Below are 13292 nucleotides of genomic sequence, written 5' to 3'. Positions count from 1 at the left end.
TAAAAAAATAGTTAAATAAATAATATGTAAAAAGCAGAGTAAAACATACAGATTTGCTATCTAAATAATAAAAAAAACATAATTACTTAAGCATTATGCACGGAGATGAGAGGAGTGTGGATCAATGTTACCCCTAATTTTTGTCTGGGTAAAGACACAAACTCTGTGAAGAAACTGAGGACCACTGTGAGCAACATCAGATGTGCACAATGAGGCCTCCAACCAATATTAATCTTGTTATAAACCCGGGATCATAGCAAGCTCATTAAAATAAGATATTACAGCAGCAGTTTCTATTATTTCTCTTTTAATTTTAGTGATTGGCATTCTTAAAATAAAAAAATTAAAAAACGAGATGTGTAGAATGCTATATGTAACAGCCGTGCTTTGGTCAGAGTAAGGGTCCTGCTCTGGAAAACATTTGGGGTTGTTTTTGTACTGCCTTTCTGAAGCCTAGGTTTTATCATTCACTGCAATCTTGAGCCTTTCAGGCATTAAAGTCATAATTGTCAGAAAATACTAGCTTAAAATTGTAGATAATTAAAAAGAAACATTAACTTGCATAAATACAAACTAAATACACATTTTCTAAGTCCTGGCTGCTAGAATATTTGACTCAGTTGTTTGGAAAGGAGACAATTTACACAGGTCAGCGAATTCTGTCCGAGCAACCAGGACGACTTTACAAGAACTGTAAAATAGGGTGATACTCTGTACGTTCAAAGTCTGCAAACTAAGGTTTACTTCACTGTCGGAGCTCAAAAAGAAGTGAGAAGTGGGAGAAGCTAGATTCTTGTGCAATCACACATAGGTGTATGAAACCCAGGACTTGGGCAAGTACATTGCCTGTACAAACAAATTTGTTTGACTTTTTAAAAGAGCACCCAGAATAATAGCCAAAGCTTCACACAAAAAAGTCTCAATCTATATGAAAGTCTGTCCCAAAGGGCGACAGTGGCGTTGGATGTAGGAGTTTGCCCTGTAATCGAAGGGTTGACGGTTCAAGCCCCGACTCCGACTTTCATTGTCGTTGTGTCCTTGGGCAAGACACTTCACCTGCATTGTCTACTGATGGTGGTCAGAGGGCCCGGTGGCGCCAGTGTACGGCAGCCTCGCTTCTGTCAGTGAGCCCCAGGGCAGCTGTGGCTACAATGTAGCTTGCCACCATCAGTGTGTGAGTGTGTGTGTGAATGGGTGAATGAATGTAGTGTAAAGCGCTTTGGTCAGGTCTCCTAACTTGAATAAAGGCGCTATATAAGTACATGCCATTTACCATTTACCATTTACCAAAGGAGTTAAAGCATGTGTTAAAATATTGATCAACATTGGAAACTCAAGTTAATATGTGTGGAAAGTCAGATGACTGAATATATTGATAATACATTGTATCTTTTGATATTTTAGCATTTGAACTAATTTCAATTTGTTGAAGGTATGGGTTGGATTCCAGCTAGGGCTGAATGAGTTGGCCAAGAATCAAAATGGCGATTATTTTTAACCAATACTGTGATTTTATTTCAAATTTGCTTTGCACTGACCACAAGCTTGTAGATGTTTTGTTAAAAGGATTCACGTTTTTGTAAATTTAAAGCTTACTTATCCAGCCCATTGTTGCAAGAGTTTAGAGTATCTTTGTGTGAAATATCGCTTGCTTCTGTTATGCATTAATAAGTGTGCTAGCTGCAACTCTCTCTACCTTTCTGTGTGGCGGCAAACTCCTTTCGCCTGCATTCCTGCCACCTAAAAAGATACCGTGACAAATTTCCTATTTCCCTTATTAAATATAAAGCAACAAAAATTGGAGTGCCACTGCGATTTGAAAATTGCATTTTGTTTATTGTGATTATATTGCAAATGCAATGAATTGCCCAGCCCTAATTCAAACACACAGGTTTACAAAGATTCTAAAAAGTTATACTTTGGCTTATTTTGTCTGTGATACAATTTCAACAACTCAGTTTCAAGAGAACACATTGTATAGACAACTTAAGTGATTCATAAACACATAGTAAATGGATAAAAAAAATGGATCTTAGCAACTATATGATGAAAGATTGAAGTGCTTTTCTATTGCATCACCCTCTTGTCTATGTTCATTTGATTTTTTTTTCCAAGATGTTACAGCCAAGTGAAGATGCAAAAGCCCTTTTAAAGCCACGAGGTGTAAAATTCTCATCTGCATTTTGCATATTAAATGCATTAAAAATATACAGTCATGCAGGGTGTGCTGCAACCCAAACTCCTACGTAGAGCCTTTTCAATTTCATGCTAGAAAACGATCTGGATACTCTCCATTATCATAATCAACAGGAATTGCAATTCTCTTTATCTATCCTTACAGAAGAAAAGCTAATGAAAATTCAAGGGCACTTTAGGGGTAAGATTCCTGCCAGAATTGTATCACTATTTTGCAATTTATGCCATCAAGCACCAGTCAAACTGTGCTAAACAGCTCATGAACAATTAAGTACCAGTTAATTAGCAATTACCATATAGGCAAACAAGCACGACTGAAGAGATTAAACAACACTTTAGAAATTAACATCAGTAGAATCTTACTTTTTATTTTAGATCAAGTTGAATAGCAAATGTTTTGTGTTATATTATTGAACAGATATTCAGACTAAATGATTGAGCTGTTTCCAAAAGAACAGAGAGCTACTAACTGCATCTAGATGAAATTTCTGGTTTAGCGCTTTTGACTGGAACCAGCATTTTATATCATTTTGAACTTAGCAGTTGATAACCAGCAGTTAATAACCACTAGAGTTTAAAGAGCAATTCACTTGGAGTACAAAGTAAAGGTAATAACACTGCTTTTTGATCTTATGCTACGTTCAGACCACAAGCAGCAGGAGTAGCCAAAGCATCTTTGCGGTTCTAGCTGCGTGGTCGAAAAATGGGTCTGATGCACGTCATGTGTGTATATATATATATATATATATATATATATATATATATATATATATATATAGGATGGTACGGTTTATGAAAACCGTCCGAACCATTCAGTTCGGTTCGACTGTCTCGGTTCGGTTCGCGTGTGTTTCGTTCGGTTCATGCGCTGCTCATTTTTCTCATAGAGGAAGCGATTACACTCCAGAGCGGAAGGTGGCGGTACTGCGACCAAAGTCAACCACCAGTAGTAAACAAGAAGAAGAAGAAGCGAAGCAGCTTAGCCGGGTGTAGCAGAAAAAAATCAGTTGTTGTGGAGAATTGTGTGGGTATGGCGAGTGGGAAAGAACAGGAGTTGGAAGACGCGCCAGCAGCACTTTATAGGTCTGCTGTATGGGACCGCTTTGCATTTAGAGTGACCTACGATGACGGCGGAAAGAAAGTTGTGGATAAATGTGCAACAGTGTGCAAGCATTGTGCAACACGTTTTGTTTATGCTAACAGCAACATGACAAACATGTCAGGCTAACCCCGAAATCCCACATACTCCGTCAGCGCTCCGCCGCACTCCAGACCGCCTGCACAAAGCAAAGCCTAAAGCCTCAGCTGCGGCTACCAGCCGCTCAGCTCTGAGTTCCTTGGAGATCATAGAGGGCATGCGCGAGATGATTAAATTCAAAGCAGCAAAACATGCGGAAATGATCCATGGTTTCCGCGGATCATTAAAAATAAATACAATTCATTATTTTTTGGGGATTTTTTCATTAATTTCATACATTTTCATGTTTTCATTCATTTTTCCATTATATTTTTATTCATTAATTTTATAGAAGCATATCAAGGCTCTGGCGTGGCCTTGCCATTCTGCAGACCTAAACCCAATAGAGAATCTTTGGAGGGAGCTCAAACTCTGCATTTCTCACGACAGCCCAGTAACCTGCCTAATCTAGAGAAGATCTGTGTGGAGGAGTGGGAAAAAATCCCTCCTGCAGTGTTTGCAAACCTGGTGGAAAAACTACAGGAACCTCTGTTATTAGGCTACTGTACCAAATATCAACATTGATTTTCTCAGGTGTTTAAATACTTATTTTCAGCTGTATCATACAAATAAATAGTAAAAAAACATACATTGTGATTTCTGGATTTTTTTTTTTCTAGTTTAGATCTCTCACTGTGAACAAGAACCCACAATAACAATTTCAGACCCCTCCATGTTTTATACGTGGGAGAACTTGCAAAATACTTATTTTTCCACACATGTGGGTGTGTTTGTGTGTGTGCGTGTGTGTGTGCGTCTTAATAAATATATATATATATATACAGGTGCTGGTCATAAAATTAGAATATCATGAAAAAGTAGATTGATTTCAGTAATTCCATTTAAAAAGTGAAACTTGTATATTATATTCATACATTACATACAAACTCATATATTTCAGATGTTTATTTTGTTTAATTTTGATGATTACAAATGACAACAAATGAAAATCTCAAATTCATCATATCAGAAAATTAGAATATTGTGAAAAGGTTCAAAATTGATGGCCCCTGGTGCCACACTCTAATCAGCTAATTAACTCAAACGACCTGCAAAAGCCTTTAAATGGTCTTTCAGTCTAGTTCTATAGGCTACACAATCATGGGGAAGACTGCTGACTTGACAGTTGTCCAAAAGACGACCATCGACACCTTGCACAAGGAGGGCAAGACACAAAAGGTCATCGCTAAAGAGGCTGGCTGTTCACAGAGCTCAGTGTCCAAGCACATTAATAGAGAGGCGAAGGGAAGGAAAAGATGTGGTCGAAAAAAGTGTACAAGCAAGAGAGATAACCACACCCTGGAGGGGATTGTGAAACAAAACCCATTCAAAAATGTGGGGGAGATTCACAAAGAGTGGACTGCAGCTGGAGTGAGTGCTTCAAGAACCACCACACACAGACGTATGAAAGACATGGGTTTCTGCTGTCGCATTCCTTGTGTCAAGCCACTCTTGAACCACAGACAGCGTCAGAAGCGTCTTGCCTGGGCTAAAGAGAAACAGGACTGGACTGCTGGTGAGTGGTCCAAAGTCATGTTCTCTGATGAAAGTAAATTTTGCATTTCCTTTGGAAATCAAGGTCCCAGAGTCTGGAGGAAAAGAAGAGAGGCACTTCATCCACGTTGCTTGAAGTCCAGTGTAAAGTTTCCACAGTCAGTGATGGTTTGGGGTGCCATGTCATCTGCTGGTGTTGGTCCATTGTGTTTTCTGAGGTCCAGGGTCAACGCAGCCACATACCAGGAAGTTTTAGAGCACTTCATGCTTCCTGCAGCTGACCAACTTTTTGGAGATGCAGATTTCATTTTCCAACAGGACTTGGCACCTGCACACAGTGCCAAAGCTACCAGTACCTGGTTGAAGGACCATGGTATCCCTGTTCTTAATTGGCCAGCAAACTCTCCTGACCTTAACCCCATAGAAAATCTATGGGGTATTGTGAAGAAGAAGATGCAATACACCAGACCCAACAATTCAGAAGAGCTAAAAGCCACTATTAGAGCAACCTGGGCTATCATAACACCTGAGCAGTGCCACAGACTGATCGACTCCATGCCACGCCGCATTGCTGCAGTAATACAGGCCAAAGGAGGCCCAACTAAATACTGAGTGCTGTACATGCTCATACTTTTCATGTTCATACTTTTCAGTTGGCCAACATTTCTATAAATCCTTTGTTTTTATTGGTCTTCAGTAATATTCTAATTTTCTGATATGATGAATTTGAGATTTTCATTTGTTGTCATTTGTAATCATCAAAATTAAACAAAATAAACATCTGAAATATATGAGTTTGTATGTAATGTATGAATATAATATACAAGTTTCACTTTTTAAATGGAATTACTGAAATCAATCTACTTTTTCATGATATTCTAATTTTATGACCAGCACCTGTATATACACACGTAAATAGATACATATACATAAAATGTTCTTTTTCCACATCAAGCTTAATTAGTTATATTATGTCAGAGAGTTAGAAAAAAACGGAGAAAAAGCTGAATCATTGCTGATTGAATTTCTGTGGAAGCTTAGTCAGACTTTACTTAGAATCTCTGATACATCCCATGACAGATTCCATACGTTCATGGATGCATGGATGCATCTTGGCACTACTTCTAGACCAAAACCTCTGGCAATCATGTCATAAACCTCTGTGTAATTATGTCATCACCACAACTTGTGCAAGCAGAATTTAGAACATGCTTGCCTTAATAATGTCTTGAAAGGCATCAAGATCAGGGAAAATAAGTAAAGTTTTCAATGCAATAAATGAATACATTTGTATGAAAGAAAAAAAAAAAAAAAACCTCACCGGTATCATCCAGTTGGCTAAGTCTCCATGTTTTGACACCTGCATGGCTCCCAGCATTGTCAGGTTGATGTGACCCCTTAAGAGTGACACAACAGAGGAGGACAGCTGTCAGCTTTGGGAATCAGTTAAACTTATGAACTTAGGTCCTTCATGAGAGAAGGACAAGACATTTTATATACTCTAAAAACAGTCAATGATTATTAATCTATAAAAACATGAAGAAAAAAAAAAATAAATCACACAAAATTAAGCTGACTAATCTCTTCACCACTCATTTTATGAGGCCAATTTAAGCAATACTTTATGTATTTTAAGTACATGTTTTATGGCTATAAATGGACACCTTAGCATGGCTGGCATCTAATTTAAATAAGCTTATTTTTATTTTATTTTTTTTAAACTGCAGTTTGCAAGGTAATTTTATTTTATGCATAAAATTCAGCCTATTATAAACAGTCATATAAAAAAGCTAATTTTTGGTCAAAAATGGATGAAATATCAAGCCAAGAAGATCTGATGCTGTCAAATAGCTTTGAAACTAATAAAAATCTGCGAAGATAAAAATGCTACGCTAAACACGGAACCTCCTTCAAATGCTGTTGAAATGTTTTATTTTCTGTTTAATAAAATCTGAAGAGCAGAACCAAAACAAAAATTCCCTTCTTGTGTTTCCCCAATACTTCTTCAATGCTTAAAAAAGGGTTTTACACAGAGTTACTAAAATAATTAGAATATTTTAATGAATCCATAGAATGAGAAAAATTCCCAAAACTCCTGTTAGGGTACTTCATATTTTCTATATTTTTAACAGATATGAATATAATATTGTTAATCCCAAAAGACTGAAGGAAAAATGACTGGTTGATGGCAATGTAAGAATATAAGACAGAATTTTACATGACACCGTGTGTTTTGTGATTCTCCATTCATAATGCGGAGCTTGTCTTTGGAAGCAGGGTTGCGCACACAGCTGATTTATTTAGTCTGTCTCTGAAAAACAAAAATGGCATGCCTGAAACTGCCATCTGCACACACAGATCAAATACATTGGGGTGGGCTGTTTTTGGATTATTGGAACGCCCAACTCTTTCTTTTGCTTGTATAGAACCCTTTCACAAGCTCTCTTTCAGAAAATTATAGGGTTCTGCATCAATTTCAGATTTCCGGTTTCAGTAAAACTCTGACCTACCAAGTATACCAATACATATGAGAAGCCTAAAAATGATTCCCTTTTAGACCAGCTGCCTTAAGTGGTCATTAATTATTTATATCGTGAGCACAATCACGCTGTGTTTGAGGAAGGACTTTCTGTAATCGTTTGCTATTACGGTACTTTAGATCAAAGACAAAAAAAATGAGAGGAAAGCTAAAATGAATCAAGATTTATAAAGCTAAAGTTTAAGCAAATGCAGTTTAAATTCCCCACTTCAAGCAACAATAGTCAAATGACCAATCACAGCAGCTTAACTTATTCAAATTAGTGTGCCTTAGCAGGTAGCAATCCATCTCATTTTGACATGTTTTTAAGCATCTCCCCTGTGTCTGTAACGTATGACTCAAAAGTGTCCACAAATTAATCTCGGTTCCTTTTAGTCTCAGCCAGTGTGACTGGACGTTATATTGTTTATGACCACTATTGAATTTCCTCTGGGTGGCAAAACAAAAGTAATGCTGCAGGGAGCACGGGTGGGCAATATCATTCAGCAGGCAAATCAATAAAAACAAAAGACTTGGGATTTATTGACATGGCTGCTGTCTAGTTGTGCTGGTGACAGCAGCCATGTGTTAATACCTAGTGTTTCATCTTCATAGCTTTAGAGAGGTGGTTTAAATTAAATGAAGGATCTGTGGCACTTCTTTCCTCATTTCATGGGGTTGAGTCAACACATTATAAAAAATATATTCTAAAAGATATATATTGCAAAGTTTTCCATTAAAGCTCACCCATAACTAACTTTCATTCTGCAAATAAACTTTTCAAAGCTTGTCTGTCAGGGTCTTACCCTCGGATCATGGCAAATGACTCATCACTGGAAAAATAGGCGGCGCCAGGGAGTACAGTGACAGTCTCCTTCCCTGCAGAATAGGGGCACAAAGTGCTCATGTTAATACATTACAGCAATAAATCCAACAACACACACTACATGCAAACACAACATAAAATGAAACTATGGTAGATCAAAGTCTGAATTTAACCGTCAAATAGGAAAGAATGTAGATAGATAAGATTGGTTTGCAAAAATACTCCGATCCCTTTTTACTATTTCTCAATCATAACTTCAACGTCTTTTAACCCTTTATAGCGCACTCAGCGAAACACTTTGAAAATCTAAATTTCAAGCCAATAGTGTTATTGGAGGACAGGACAAGACCTTATTACTTTTGTAACATTCAAAAATATGGATATTTTGATGGCAAAAATCAATGTCACTGTAATAACAAGAAACAGCCAATTTCCACAATATATGAAGAAAATAACAAAAGTGCTTTTTTTAAAGAAATTAATGAAAAACACTCAAGAGTGAAAGAAACACATTTTCTTGTTAAATCGTAACCATAGAGGCATTAATGCTGATGCAGGCACTTAGACTTTTTACTGTTTAAATTTAACTTTTGAACTTAAACTTTAAATTTTTTAATTAGCTTTTTAACTTCCTTTTTCAACTTCATTTACAGTAGGTAATACAGTATATCGTTCAAAGGCTCATCTAATTGGTGAAATTACTCTTACTAAGGGGTATGCAAGTGATCAGAAACGGTAACTTGCCCTATAAAGGTTACATAAACTTTGTTGCTGCAAATGGGAGGAAAAGCAATAAGACTAGAAATCTGAAATGTTTTTGAAAGCATGGCATGCAAACGGTTTCCAGACCAGGGGTCAGTGTTTTGCTGGAACAGACATCACTGCAATAAGAGCTTCATTGAAAAGCTTTACCTTTAACAAATTAGAATGACAGCATCTACAAGCATCAATATTCAAGTGTTGCCACAAACTCTGAACTGGGTTTAGATCTAGACTTTGACAGGACAATTGTAATTAATTACTCTTGGTTCTCGCCAGTGTATTTCAGCGTAACGGACCAATACACCATCTTCTTTTTATTAGAGTAACATCCCTTCTGATGACATTTGGGCTTACTCCGCAGATAATTTCAGCACATTAGAATTAAAATGGAGTTATGCCGATACCCTGATTTTTAATGAGCATAACAGCCATGTAAATGGTGTTTTCAAATACCTTTACCTCATTTGCATAGAGACATGGAGTATTTTTAATTACTTTTTGTTTTGCCAATGTTGATTTAGCTAGAATATGAAAATGATGTGATGTAATCTTTGTTAGGCTCATAAAACAATCCTTGAGACTACGCTTTTGTTTAAATTATTACATTGTGTTTACGGTTGGAGACTTGTTAAAAGGTTGGCTCTGGTTAGAAGGGTTTTCTCTGCCACAAACACAGCTTTGCATGTGCATTTTTTTTACCGAACTGCACTAAAGGCTCTAATTTTGTATAATCTGTTATTTTGAAAATGTCTTATAGACAATCTTTGATGTTGTGTAATAAACCCCTAAACCCTCAGCAGAAAAACTGCATAATGGTGAGATAAGATTGTAATTTTTTTAAATAAAAAAAAAAAACCACAAAAAATTGTTTTCCCGCTAGACCTGATTTAAAACATTTATAAATTACCGCATGATATCCAAAGACACTGTCTAAGTTCACTTGCGCCGCCTTTTCTGTTAATATGGTAAAGCCGTTCGGAACGCCGGGACCAGGCTACATGTGATACAAATTAGCCAATGAGCTGTGTCAGTCTGGGTCGTGATATGATATGTGCTTGAGAATGGTTTTGTCGCCATTCAAACCCAGTTTAAAAGCCGGAAGCCTAAAGCCAATTTTTCTCACTAAGCCATAAAAAAAGAATGGAAAAAAAAAAATTTAAAATCACAAACGGTCAGTTCAGGTGTTTTATAAAATATCTGAATCATGAAATTGTCTATATACCATACTGAACAATTGTTGTTTCCTACTTAAAAATAAACACTTTATATTAAAATGGAGGAAATTTCCTATTTCGTTTTTGTTTTATTTAAAAATTCAAAGTATAACATGGATGCATAAAATCTTCATTTTATTTCAGTGTTAAATTCTGTTTAAGGTAACAGGTTATAATTAAAAATATCTCCGGACCTTTACTGGTTGATGATTTTTGTTTTATTCGGGACCCACGCTGATTTTTTATTTCGTTTTGTTTTAGTTTCCCTCACTCCAGACTACATGTTTAATTGAATGGCAATTTGTATGGCAAATATACTGTGTTGGACCTCAATCAAGCATATATAGGAGAAAAAGGTGAATGTTTTAAGAGAAGCTATCAATTAATTTGATACAGTGGCAAGAGTAAATACAAACTTTCTCGTAAAGTCTCTCGATCTATTCATAATTTAGTATGGTGTACTTTAAATTCATATTTAATCATAAATGTATCATTCAGGGTATTGATCAATAAAACTCACCGGCATTAATCAGGTCTGCATCCACTTCATTTTCAGTGGGGTAGGGTCCCTATCCAAAAAGAAATCAAACATGAGTGTGCACACAGGAATGCAGGCATACATCCACTCACACACACGTCACTCATCCTGCCCAGCCATGATCTTCCAAGAGAGAGACAGATACAATCACATCTCTCTGATTGGGTTAGACATTGATTTTTTTCCCCCACTGTGTACAACAAAGTGAGCAATCCTTTCACCTACTAAAAAACAAAAACAAAAGAATGGAGAAGAAAGATGGGTACCTCTTCAAAAAAAGGCCCTTTGAAATTAAAGGAAGGAAAAAAAAAATAATAATAGAAAACCGCATAGGCGCCCACATACTCCTGTAAACAACAAATTAAACAGTCATTCCACAACAGCCTTTATTAGGAGGCCTAGGCCACAAATGCTGTCTGGGACAAAGAAAAATGGAAGCAAAATGTGTCAAACTGCCACGGCTGTTATATGAACCTTATGAAGCTCAAATTAAGACCAAAAAGTACCATAGCAAAGACCAAATTTAATGTGTGACTATTCATCTTGCCTGAGACTCAAAGCAGATTTCAGAATTAAAACCTTATTTGCTGTCTAAATGGGCTTTCATGCTACTCAGTAGCTCTGAAAGCAGAGGGGAAAACTCTTACCAGTCCCAAAAGTCCATTTTCACTTTGTAGGTGTACAGTGATGTCTGGCTTGATGAAGTTACTGGCCAGCATAGGGATACCAATACCCAGGTTAGCTGTTTTTATCAAGTTAAAAAAAAAGTGATTTGCATTTATAAGACAGAGGTCAACAATGAGAATGCAGATTAACTGAAATAATCATGGTATTTTAAATGGGCTTTTAAATATTTAAGTAAAAATAATGCTCTAGACTCAGCTTTCCCGAATTATCCGTCATGTGAAATCAGTTGATAAAGTTTATTTATGGAAAATATGGGTTTAAATATATGTAAAATAAATAAAAAATAAATAAATAAAAATCAAAGTTAAGTAAAAATGGATAGAAATCACAGTATACCATCAGATGGTCAAGATGTTTTAAAGAGTTGATAAGGCAAAATAGTTTCCCAGGGCTTTGGAGAGGAAACCATCCTCAGGTATCACAGATCCTTTACTATTCTAATGGGTAGTCAAGAATGTCAAAGGATACCATACATCCCATCTTCAAACTCCAGCGCTGCCCTGCGAATGATCCTTTCCCGAACAATGTCTGAATCCTTCTTTGGTTTGGGTTTTTCTTCTTGGCTTTTCCTCACAGTGCGTTTCTGAGAGCGTACAAAAATAGATGAGAAACAGCATGATAGCACCTTGGGAGTCTATTTTTGCCCAAGTGCAAGGACACAGGGATAAAACATTGAGTGTGTGCTGTTACAATCTTAACTGGCCCTTGCAGTAAAAATAATGCACATGCAGAAAGAATGGCAACATCATCCTTCTGTCATATCCTTTTATCTGTGACACTGATAGGACTTGTTACCTCAATTCTTTTCTCATAGCCGCCTCCCTGAACAATCCTGTGGACATAGATGCTGGGTATGTGTATGTCCTCTGCAGCAAATGTTCCAACATCCACCACCTCCTCCACCTGTAGAGAGACGGTAATCAGCACTGGCTTCATCTCAAAAATTGACATACTATCCCTGAGATTGAAAGCAGAGATAGAAAAACTATGCATAGCTGGAGTTACAGCACCAGAAAATAACCCCTGTTGCAAAGCAAAAAAAATTCAGCAAGATGGTACAAAAAAAAGAAATTTCCTGCAGACCTTTTGCACCCGTACAGCAATCAAGATAATTTTATCTCCAGACAGTATAATTATTTCTAAGATTTGTTTTTTTAAATGGATCTTTACAGATGAGAAATAGAGAACTTAATGATTGATTAATAAATCAGTTTAGAGTGCCTTGCAAGCTGTTGACAATCATAAGTAGCCTTTTAAAAAAATGATGTGATGTGAGATATAAAAAAAAAAAAAAGAAAAGAAATAAAAAAAAATAGAAGAAGAGTTGATGGCTTTCCCCAAACAAAATGTGATGTATCTAAAGGATCACCAATAGTTACTGTAAAAAAAAGCGATTCCTTGTTAAATAAGATTTTTTGTGTACATTTTAACTATGGATATTTGCTCTATTATTGCATTATCTTAAACAAATAAAAAAAATTGACAGATGGCCAGTATGAAATGTTCCATGTTAGAGGCTGTCATCTTTTAGTGAATAAGTTCTTATCAGTCAGTTTGTTTCAGAAACTGAGGTGATATATTGTAGCAATATGTACCCAAAATAGCAGGATCTTTTTGTAATATATTTTCCCTAAATCTAAAGTCATGTACAAGATCTTTCAGTAATTAGGATACTAAAATAAAAAATTGTGTAGATAACATAACCTTTTAGACATAGCAATTATGTTTTATCAGTTTTGGCATTTTAATGTTTTCTATTTACAATTTGGATATATATATATATATATTTTAGAGAATTCTACATAATACAACTACCAATT

The 13292-nt window shown here is 36.2% G+C and overlaps 1 protein-coding gene across 1 annotated transcript in view; it reads right to left on the bottom strand.

The window, feature by feature from the left end:
* The window catches only part of oxct1a (3-oxoacid CoA transferase 1a), a 64309-nt gene that overhangs the window by 20503 nt on the left and 30514 nt on the right, over window positions 1-13292 (bottom strand). Inside the window, exons 8-13 of the mRNA XM_038308150.1 lie at window positions 12268-12375; window positions 11941-12055; window positions 11433-11527; window positions 10768-10816; window positions 8252-8324; window positions 6249-6324 (exon numbers count right to left, since the gene is read on the bottom strand). Coding sequence (XP_038164078.1) covers window positions 6249-6324; window positions 8252-8324; window positions 10768-10816; window positions 11433-11527; window positions 11941-12055; window positions 12268-12375 — 516 coding nt within the window. The remainder of the gene's footprint in view (window positions 1-6248; window positions 6325-8251; window positions 8325-10767; window positions 10817-11432; window positions 11528-11940; window positions 12056-12267; window positions 12376-13292) is intronic.

The sequence above is a fragment of the Cyprinodon tularosa genome, unplaced genomic scaffold (genome assembly GCF_016077235.1).
Source record: "Cyprinodon tularosa strain WSP-4 unplaced genomic scaffold, ASM1607723v1 ctg63, whole genome shotgun sequence".
In the NCBI taxonomy this organism is placed as follows: Eukaryota; Metazoa; Chordata; class Actinopteri; order Cyprinodontiformes; family Cyprinodontidae; genus Cyprinodon; species Cyprinodon tularosa.
This window is presented reverse-complemented; position numbering and strand designations above follow the sequence as displayed.